The sequence below is a fragment of the Podarcis raffonei genome, chromosome 1 (assembly GCF_027172205.1).
Source record: "Podarcis raffonei isolate rPodRaf1 chromosome 1, rPodRaf1.pri, whole genome shotgun sequence".
Lineage (NCBI taxonomy): Eukaryota > Metazoa > Chordata > Lepidosauria > Squamata > Lacertidae > Podarcis > Podarcis raffonei.
Genome location: NC_070602.1, coordinates 27,343,788 through 27,354,746, shown reverse-complemented (window position 1 = coordinate 27,354,746; position 10,959 = coordinate 27,343,788). Strand labels below are relative to the sequence as shown.

At 43.2% G+C, this 10,959-nt stretch overlaps 1 protein-coding gene across 1 annotated transcript in view; it reads right to left on the bottom strand.

Annotated features, from left to right (window-relative positions):
* SEL1L (SEL1L adaptor subunit of ERAD E3 ubiquitin ligase) overlaps window positions 1-10,959 on the bottom strand; it is a 38,288-nt gene that overhangs the window by 6,454 nt on the left and 20,875 nt on the right. Inside the window, exons 12-20 of the mRNA XM_053377751.1 lie at window positions 10,123-10,191; window positions 9,710-9,787; window positions 8,854-8,916; window positions 7,756-7,843; window positions 5,208-5,356; window positions 3,885-4,050; window positions 1,920-1,994; window positions 1,174-1,346; window positions 721-849 (exon numbers count right to left, since the gene is read on the bottom strand). Coding sequence (XP_053233726.1) covers window positions 721-849; window positions 1,174-1,346; window positions 1,920-1,994; window positions 3,885-4,050; window positions 5,208-5,356; window positions 7,756-7,843; window positions 8,854-8,916; window positions 9,710-9,787; window positions 10,123-10,191 — 990 coding nt within the window. The remainder of the gene's footprint in view (window positions 1-720; window positions 850-1,173; window positions 1,347-1,919; window positions 1,995-3,884; window positions 4,051-5,207; window positions 5,357-7,755; window positions 7,844-8,853; window positions 8,917-9,709; window positions 9,788-10,122; window positions 10,192-10,959) is intronic.

The following is a 10,959-nucleotide window of genomic DNA, read 5'->3' as shown; positions in this document are numbered from 1 at the left end:
AGCCCTGAGTGCTCACTAGAAGGACAAATCCTGAAGCTGGGACTCCAATACTTTGGCCACCTCATGAGAAGAGAAGACTCCCTGGAAAAGACCCTGATGTTGGGAAAGATGGAGGGCACAAGGAGAAGGGGATGACAGAGGACGAGATGGTTGGACAGTGTTCTCAAAGCTACCAGCATGAGTTTGACCAAACTGCGGGAGGCAGTGGAAGACAGAAGTGCCTGGCGTGCTCTGGTCCATGGGGTCACGAAGAGTCGGACACGACTAAACGACTAAACAACAACAACAGGTTGGCAGGAGCTGGGACAGAGCAACAGGAGCTCACGCCATCATGGAGATTCGAACCGCTGACCTTCTGATCAGCTAGCCCAAGAGGTTCAGTGGTTTAGACCACAGTGCCACCCACGTCCCTCAATTTTGTGTATAGTCTACTTCGCTAGTTGAATGGGAGCAAGTGTGACAAGGAAACACTTTTACAGGCGAAGTGGGACAGAAGCCAAGGACAAACATTAACCTCCAACCTCAAAACTTCACATTGCCAGAAACTGTTCTATCTACAGGCAAGTGTTCCTGCACCTTAAAGCTGTTTCCAATTACAAATCTATACTTCAAGCCAGTCACACAGAAGAAGGGGAAGAGAGGTACTTATGACCAGGAATGCACCACCATCCAAGTACCTTCAGTATCATTCTTTTCCTATAAAAGCTCTGCATTACTTACATTGGTTTCTTGTACATACTGGAAGGCATAAATGATTCCTAGTTTGCAGAGTGCAAGGAAGACTGGGACTTGAGCATCTGGACTGGCATCAGCTGCCATGTCATAGAAGCGTTTTGCGAGGTGAATATCCTACAAAATACATACAATTAAAATATATTCGTGAACGACAAAAGCAATTAACTTGAACTTGTTGGTGCCAACTTCTAAATAACAGCAGGAAGCTGATATTCCCCCCCACCCCAATATATTGCATAATAAATATGCAAGGCACTTTCATTAATGGTAACCTTGTCTCCATTTAGCCAGATTGCAAAGTCCTCCCCTCCCCACCTGCCGCCCAGTGCATTATGTACAAATGCCTACAGTAGATGGCAAGAGATTCTTACAACTGACCATACTGGAAATTTTGCTGCAACAAATTTCACAACGACCATGTCTCCCAAGGTGGCTCACCTGCTTGATACCAAGTCCTTTCTCATGCATATAGCCCAGGTTGAACATAGCTTGGGCACTGTGCTGCTGCTCCGTTGCCAGGCGGTAGTGAATAAATGCTGTTTCGTAATCAACTTCAGTTCCAAAGCCATAGAAATGGTAATCGCCAAGTTTCAGTCGAGCAACAGTGTAACCTATCAGCAAAAGAACAACCACGATGAAGAGAAGAGTGAGCTATATGGCACATTTCTTTCAGTTAGCCAGGGTTTGTAGGTTTCTGTCCCAGACCAATAACCAACTGTAGGGGGAATTTCATTTCACCAGAAGATTTTCTGGCACTATAGACAGAATTTGATTCTGCAGTATTTAGCTGAACACGCGTGCCCCGTTATGCAAATGCACCCTGAGAATACGGTAGCCTTCAGAAATTTCATTTCAGAAATGACTAAGTTTGGGATCTAGGTGATTACAGCAGCTACTGTGCAATGAGCCAAGTGCAATGACATGGCAAAAGCAGACCCAGTATCAGTTCAGCTCGGTAATATGCAAGATTTCTTAGATCTGAATGTATTTTGCAACAGTCAGAGAAATGTGGCTGCAGGGAAGAGAGGATTCAGGTGGCACAAAGCAAGACTTTAACCTATTCACGATCTGCTTCCAGCTACTGAACAGACACAGCAGCAATACCAGTCTAATCAGGAAACTGCCACAAGGACTCCTCATGTGTGCTATGGCCGAGGAACCAGAGAATTTGAGCTATGACTCACCTTGGGAGGCTGCTCTATTCCAGTGCAGTAAGGCTCTGGGATAAGTCTCATTCTCTTCTATTATGCTGGCCTCTTCTGAGGAATTAGAATAAATGTTGGGAGAATTAAACACACAAGTCATATTTAATTTCCAAAGGATTAAGTACCCACATGATTCAGGTGAGTAGGGGTGGGCACAGCCTCCTAGTTCTGCTGCACAAAGTTAACCAAATTATTTCTGTCATTCACATCACACAGTCACCACCCCTTGCCTGCATCTAGTCTGCCAGACCCTGATGGTCACAGTGGTTGGTGGCAAGAACCTACCAAAATCAGGAGCTTACACTAGGCCCCCGCACACCAGCAAGTATAGATGGTGGGTTTGTGTTTTACACTTTCCTTCATGGGACTGATTTTCTGCCCCTGTGTTCCCTGTGCAAGATGCCATTCTGCATCTAACAGCCTGGGGAAAAACATATTTAAAAATAAAACAAATGTTTCCGCTCATGAAATCTTCTCTTCGGAAGCAATCCCGTAAGAGCAAGGCTTGAAAACCCTCAAATATCCAAAGGCAGCAAGAACACCTACCCTCCCTGGTTGGAAAGGAGGCTTCCCAGTGTTTCCTTACTGACCTGAAAAATGCTGAAAAACAGCAGGCCCTGGTTCTATTCTAAAAATAATATATTGTATATTATAATCCTGTTTCTTCCCCTCCTCCCCAAACTGCAATTCTGGTCCAGTGGGAGAAGAATTCTCTCCATAACTGATAAATTGGCCTGTAAGGTAAAGGTACCCCTGCCCGTACGGGCCAGTCGTGTCCGACTCTAGGGTTGTGCGCCCATCTCACTTAAGAGGCCGGGGGCCAGCGCTGTCCGGAGACACTTCCGGGTCACGTGGCCAGTGTGACGAAGCTGCTCTGGCGAACCGGCACCAGCGCAGCACACGGAAACGCCGTTTACCTTCCCGCTATAAAGTGGTACCTATTGATCTACTTGCACTTAGGGGTGCTTTTGAACTGCTAGGTGGGCAGGAGCTGGGACCGAAAGACGGGAGCTCACCCCGCCGCGGGGATTCGAACCGCCGACCATGCGATCGGCAAGTCCTAGGCACTGAGGTTTTACCCACAGCACCACCCGCGTCCCCACAGCGCCACCCGCGTCTGTAGTTTACTTTAAATTTAGAGCCGCAAAAACACTGGGATAGAATGCCATGGTGACGGAACACACACGGTGCCTATACTAGTTTTCAATAGGAAGCTTGCTTAAGAGTAGCATGATAATGGGTCAGTTTAAACAGTTGCATACTTCAGCGATTACCTAAAAAGCCCAACAATCCCACTACATTGCCCAAGATTAACACAGATCGTCTTTTCAATTGCACCCGTTCATTAAGTTTCAACAAGTAAGAGCATGTGAAATCTGTGCATTGTGACTGCTTCACATGCAAAATATTGATTTCCTGGAAGAAGTGCAAGCCCAATGGTTGGTGCCCAATGAAACTAGTAGGGGGGAAGGCAGAGAGGGGCCAACAGTAGGTGGAACCAGAGCTAAAGGCAGGCAGAGTAAACTTATTCTAGGTTTGCCCCCATCTTCACTGAGATTAAGGAGAGGGAAGCTCCCTGGATGGGATGTAAAGAAGAAGGCAAGCAGGTGGGAAGTTGGCGGAGCTTAGTGGGGCAGTGTCCCATTTGCACTAATGGACCAACCTTCACTGAGTGCAAGGTCTCAGTTTGGACAGGCATTTGGGGGGAATGAAGGGACATTTTTACTATAGCATTCTATGATTTTATCCATAATGGAACATATATAAATTATTCTGTTTAAGTTATAACTCATGATTTGTCAAGAAGCTGGCTGTTTCAGGTTGGTTATTTCTAACCCCAGAAGCGTATCATTACATATGAAGCCATCTTCGGTGTTAAAAATCACGGCATAGCTAATCAGCACCAAGCCAGTAATGTATACAAGATGTAGTCCAATCCCTTACTTTGATCAAGAATGAAGGCAGCATTGCTTTGTGCAACCTCATAGCCTTGTTCCGCCAACAGCAGATACTGAACAACAGCAGAATTCGTATCGCCATCTTTATAGCTGTTGTAGGCAGTCATAAGCTTCTCAGACCAACGGCCTCGTTCACATACGTTCTTAAACAGCTGCAGAGAACACACACAATACAGCTGTAACTTTTTAAGCTAACCACTTCGAATACATTGAGGAGACACAAACAGGTATTCCTGCAGACCCTTCATTTGTGAGATTCAGAATGCATCAAGGCATAAAAGGATCAGGGTGCACAGCCATTCAGCAGGGAAACGAGTGACAAACACTACATAAAAATTCATTCAGGAATTTACCTGTTGCGCAAATTATCTGCCAAGTTTACTTTAAAGCAGGGATGGGGAACATGCAGCCTTCTAGATGTTGTTGGATGACAAATTCCATCTTCCCTGACCATTGGCCATGTTGGCTGGGACTGACGGAAATTGGTGTCCAACAGCATCTGGAAGGTAACAAATTCCCCATCCCAGCTTTAAAGACTTCAGATTTATATAACCATATTTTGTTGCTCTCAAGTTATTGACTTTGAAGTGTTCATCTTAATTTATATTAAATTCTAGTGGAAAGTGTTTAACTTAGAAAGTGTTCATGTTTTTAAAGTGGACTGAAATTTAAGGACAACCTTGTACAAGTCAGATGAAGAACAGACTTTATTCTTCAAAGACCAGCAATCTGCTAAAAATAATTTTTATAAATCCTTATTAAAGCATAACTGAAATAAAACTTAGACACCACTTAATTGTGAAAAAACCCTCAAAGAGGGGAAAAACCGTTACTGTACATTCAAATAATTTAAATCAGCAATAAACTAAAAACAGGTTAAAACACACATCAACATTGTATGGATATGGGTAGACTATATAAATAAAATTATTTTTAGCATGCACCGAAAAGAGTACAGATCTAACAAAGAGGGAGGAATTCAACATCCCTCTATGTGGATTGCTCCACAGCACAAGCATTGCAACCTGCCAAATGCAACGTCTCCCTCTTTCCATCCTCCGGATGCTGTTCTGGGAGTTCTCAGAGACAATTTCAGAGGGCATGTGGGGGAGAGAAGCCCCGCCGTGCAAGTGCAAGTCCTCATGTGGACTTCTGCTGATGGAACTCATTAGATGAATCCCACCCAGAGCAGTCAGAACACTTAAAGCAAATTCAACCCCATGAGCAAAGACTGCTGCTTGATTGTACCTCCGACGACTTTGCTAAGGCCTTGCCTGTAAGTCTGCAAAGGAAGGGAGTTAATGCTTACCTCCACAGCAGTATGACAGGAGCGCATGACACCAGTGCCAGTGGCATGCATTTGTGCCAAGTTATAGAAGGCCAGAATATGCCCTCCTTGAGAAGCCAAGTTAAAATACTTATAGGCTTGCTTATAGTCTCTTTGGACTCCAATTCCATCTGCAAAGAGAGAAGTGACAATACAGGATTAGGGGCAGCTAGAAGGATTGAAATTGATGCCACTTGGCTTACCAGTGTTCTCCCCATAAATCCAAAAGTACAAAAGCTAAATGATTGTAAAGTGTAAAAAGTAACTTTTAAATATACAACACTAGTAAATATTAACTGTTTATCGGGAAAGCACATTCAGTTCTGAAAGAGCATTAAGTATTAGGCCTTCTGGGTATTAAAAGTAGTGAGTTTCTTACAAGGATTGTACTGATTATAGTATACTGCTGCAAATGTTTGTCTGGGCATCTGCCATGGATGCTTTAGTTCAAGATCCCTTCCTACTCTACTAGTCTATGATTCTTTGTAGAAGTTTTATCTCGCCTTTCACTTCATTAACCAAGGTGGATAACCCAACACACAGCCCAATCTGAAAAAACATTTCACGCCAGAGTTCTATCAAGTTCAACAAGGCCTACTTCTTGATAAGCAGGTCTGCAATCTTTAAAATAAGCAACATACACTGCCTCCAATCCTTATTCAAAGTGTGATAGGAGTCCCAATCTGCAAAAAAACCTTGAATAAACCCATAACAAGAACCTGAGCCCTAGTGAATTAGATCAAAGGCCCGTTTAGTTACAGTGGCCACAGATACCTACAGGAAGCACACAAGCAAAACATGAGTGCGATAAGACTATCCCTGCTCATGATCCCCAGCAACTGGTATTTCAATGAATACTGTCTCTGGCACTGAAGACCATACACAGCCATCATTTTATGCATTTATGTATTGCATGCATTTATAAAAGTATTTCTATACTGCCACAACACAAAATGTCAAGGTCTTGTACAGCACTAAAACAAGGGTTGCCATATTTCACAAAGTGAAAATCCAGACAATCAGCAGCTCAACAAAAAATGTTGAGCTTTTTGGGGGGAGGTCGTCCAAAAATTTGTTGAGCTTTTTTCTGCCCCCCCCACGATCTTCTTAAAGGTAAAGGGACCCCTGAACATTAGGTCCAATCGCAGACTCTGGGGTTGCTGCGCTCATCTCACTTTATTGGCCAAGAGAGCCGGCGTGCAGCTTCCGGGTCATCTGGCCAGCATAACTAAGCCGCTTCTAGTGAACCAGAGCAGCGCACGGAAATGCTGTTTACTTTCCCACCGGAGCAGTACCTATTTATGTACTTGCACTTTGACGTGATTTCGAACTGCTAGGTTGGCAGGAGCAGGGATCGAGAAATCGGAGCTCACCCCGTCGCGGGGATTCAAACCACCGACCTTCTGATTGGCAAGCCCTAGGTTCTGTGGTTTAACCCACAGCGCCACCTGCGTCCCATTCGTGATCTTCTTAAGTTTTCAATTTGTCCAAATGCTTATTAAAGCCATCTAAGGTGGTGGCCACTACATTGCCTGGTAACAAATTCCAGAGTTTTACGTGCTGTGTGCAGTAGTATTTTTCTCTGTCTCTGTGCGCGCGCGCGCGCGCGCACACGTCAGTAACATAATATTTAGTTTCCTGTTGTTCACAGAAAAGAGAAAGTACTCAGGTCTGTTCTTTGAAATGGCTTCAATAAGAAGGATATCTGTTCAAATGACCAAATACAATACAGCAGGGGAAATAAATTTGATGCCACTGGGGGAGACGGGGACTTATGTACATTGTATGTCTACTGGTTTTGGCCTGTGCCAAAATTGAAAATGAAAAATTACAAAGAAAGTACAGTGGTACCTCGGGTTACATACGCTTCAGTTTACATACGTTTCAGGTTACAGACTCCACTAACCCAGAAATAGTACCTCGGGTTAAGAACTTTGCTTCAGGATGAGAACAGAAATTGCACGGCGGCAGCGCAGCAGCCCCCATTAGCTAAAGTGGTGCTTCAGGTTAAGAACAGTTTCAAGTTAAGAACAGACCTCTGGAATGAATTAAGTACCGTATGTTCCAGCGTACAAGACGACTTTTTATCCCTGGAAAATCACCCCAAAATTCAGGGGTCGTCTTACACGCCGGGTATACGTGGAGCCAGCTGTTGGGAAGGAGGAGAGGGAGCCGGTGAACAGAGGCGACCCTTCTGCCGTCGCAGAAGGGAGGGAGTTCTGCCCACCAAACACCTCGCCTCAGGCTGCTGTTGCTGTGACGGCAGAGGCAGCGGAGGGGTGCGCTCTCTGCCCCTGGCAGTGCTTAGCAGGCGGCCAAACTCTATAATTTAATAGCAAAAGTTGGGGGGTCGTCTTATACAACCAGTCGCCTAATACGCCGGAATCTACTGTACATAACCTGAGGTACCACTGTATTTTTACTCTTAAAAATCCCACCATTTTTTGACTGCAACTGCCACCTCCTGGTCACCAACTAGTACTGCAGACCCCAAGCTGTAGTTACTGAACATAGGCTTAAAGTCACTCACTGTAATACATGGAGCCCAGCTGAAGCTGCCCATCAACCCATCCCTGTTCTGCTGCCTTCTGGAAATACTTCAAGGCTAGCTCATAATTCTGCAAGAAGACAAAGACAACTGATAATCAGGATTGTTGGAGTTCTACTTCACTTTGAAAGTTTTACCAGACACTTTTACAGCTATTACTGGATATTATTATTATTATTATTATTATTATTATTATTATTATTACTACAGTTAATTTATTAATTGCCTTCTAAGCCTGCATCTCAAGGCAATTTCCACACAATATAATTAAAACAGTTAAAAATGCAACAACAAATACATTTAAAACAAAACTAAGACCCTAACAAGTGTAAAATTGTGGTAAAGACCCATTTGTCCAGCTTGGAAAGTTGGTCAGAACAAAAATGTATTCAGCTGTTTCTGGAAAGTGTGGATAATGGGCAACTGATATATCATGGCAGACAGATATTGATACTAGAAGGGGAAAGCTATATTGAACTTGAGCCCTGGCAATCTCAAGTTACCCTACGTGGGCTTCCTGTCTACTCTCAGATCTAGCAGAAGCTCCCTTTCCTTGTGATTAAATGGGATTCCTTGTGATTTATGGGACAGCCCTCTCTCTCCTTCTTGTTTCCAACACATCCTCAAATATGACCTTCCGTTATCCAGCACTGTCACACAGAACAGCCAACCCTACTCCCCCACCCGGCTCTCTTAAGCAACTCTGTATTTTCTCCCTTGCTGTACTTTATTGTTTTGATTCTCAGAACTTCCTCATATTCTCAAAACCTACATTTTCTATGAAGCCTTTGGCAAAATCCCATAATCCCAATGCCCAAGCGTAATTAATCACGACGACATATAACTGAAATACATGTTCTTTCCCTGTTTACCTCTGCCTTTCCTCCTCTTCACCCCCTGGGTCAAATTATGGGCTGCAAGCCCTGCCCTCTTGCACCCTAAAGCACCACGCAGAGCGATGGCACTACATAAATACAAACGGCTTTAATTTTTCAAGGTAAGTGAGTCACTTATTTTACACATAAACAGCTCTTTCCTAGAAGATTAGTGCTGCCACATTAAAGTGCCAGGCAGACTTACCACTGGAACACCTCTTCCGTACAGATAAGCCATCCCTAGGCCACTCTGCCCTACTGGATTGCCCTAAAAAATGAAAGGGAATAAATTGGAATGCAATTAAAAGTTTGAATCTAGATCTTCACCACATATTTCTAACATTCTGAAGAATAAAAGAACATATGTTTTTAGGCCTTCAAAAAAGCATCACAATGCCAAGTTTAGGCCTATTGTATGTGCTCTGTAAAATTCTTGATTCCACTGAAAGCTAGGACAAATTTGATGTCAGACACTTGATAGCTTCAGGCAGTGATGAAGGTATAATTCTTGGGCTGAAGGCATGTGAAAAGGAATGAACTGTTATCTCAAAGTGCTGATTTTGACCTTCAAAGTTCCAACTAGTTTGAGAACTTATTATCTGAAGGACTGCCTACACCTGTACAAACTTATGCAGGCATTAAGATCTACCTCAGAGGACTTGTTCATGTACCTGCAGTTAAGCTGGGGCACGAGAAACAACCTTTTCTGTGACGACAGACAGAACTGTGCAACTCCCTCCTTACAGAGCTGCCGATTTTTAAATGGGCCTTAAAAATTCTTCCTTTTTTCAGACACTGGTCCTGTTGGTGTTCCATTTGTTTTAAACTGCTCTCTGTCTTTGGTTATTGGTTATATGACTGCCACTATCAATTTTGTATAGTATTTCTTTTTCTGTAAACTGCCTCTGACAACGTCCAAGAATGATTTCATAAATAATTCTTGGCTTGGCGGCCTATGTACCATCAGCACAAGGCGTCATGCGCCTTATTGACTGGGACCTCAAACACTGTACTTTTATGACAACTATGAAAATTAAAATGCTCATTTAGTAGAAACATACCATATCAGCAGCTTTCTTGAAGTACTGAAGAGCTGTCTCATTGCTTTGAGGTACAATATCACTTCCTTCTGAATACATCTGGAAGAACAAAATGTAAATGAAGATTTTTTGGAAAAAGAGACATGAGCTGAGAGACTCTTTCATGCATAATGAAACTTTAGTACACTTTACTCTAACTTCCGCTCTAAGTAAAGCAGAAACATTGCTGCCCAACTAACTAAAGTCTTAAAAACACTTAAAGGAAAAACTTTTCGGTGTGGGGGATGTAACATAAGAGCAGCCCTGCTGAATTAGACCAAAGGCCCATCTTAAGCACCCAGGTTCACCTTTAGATTATTATTTTTTTAAAGCAGTTAGCCAGTTGTTTTCAGTGAGAACCCAGAATAACTTCTCAAACGTACTGTGTGTCTTACCTTTCCCAAAAATGCCATAGCATGGGAGTTACCAGCAGTAGCTGCTTGATTGAAGTATTCAAAAGCTCGCTAGAGAATGGAATGAGAGATAACATCCATAACTCTTGCTACAAAATTCCAGAACTCAGTTAAATGTGCTCTTTGTTGTGTTGTTTGACCTGGAAATCTTGAAAACTTGGCAGTAATAACAACCAGCTTCACTGCTTACTTAGCCAAGTGAGCAGGTTTGTATTAGTTAACTAAATTCATAAACTGTTTACCATAACATAATGTCCTGAATCAATTTACAAGTATAAAACATGATGATACAGTAAAGAGTACATAAACCTAACTGGCGTAAAAGTACCCGATTATTGGTGCTGCCCAAGTGCTCAGTAAAATGAAAACAGTTTTTCCTGGTGCCATAACAATGGAAGAGTTGGTGCCAGGCAGGCCGCCCTTGGGAAAGCATTACAAAAGTAGGGAAAGTCACTACAAAAATGGCCTATTCTCTCATTGTCACTTTCCAGAACGTCTTTGGGGGTGGTGCTCAGAGAAGGCCCTCCAATGATGATCTCAGGGTCAGGGCAGGTTTATATGGGGAAAGATGATTCAGAGCCTCAAAACCACAACTTTTAGAGGCTGGAAACAAATTGGCAGTCAATGAAGTTGGGCCAGAAACCAGTGTTACATGTTCAAGCCTTCTTGTCCCAGTTAGCAACCAACCTGCAGCATTCTGCACTAGCTGTAGGTCCCAAATTATCTTTCAAGGCAGTGCCACATTTAACGCAATACAGCCGTTTAACCTGGATGTTTCCAGAACAGAAACAACCCAAGCCAGGCTTTGGTTCAGATACA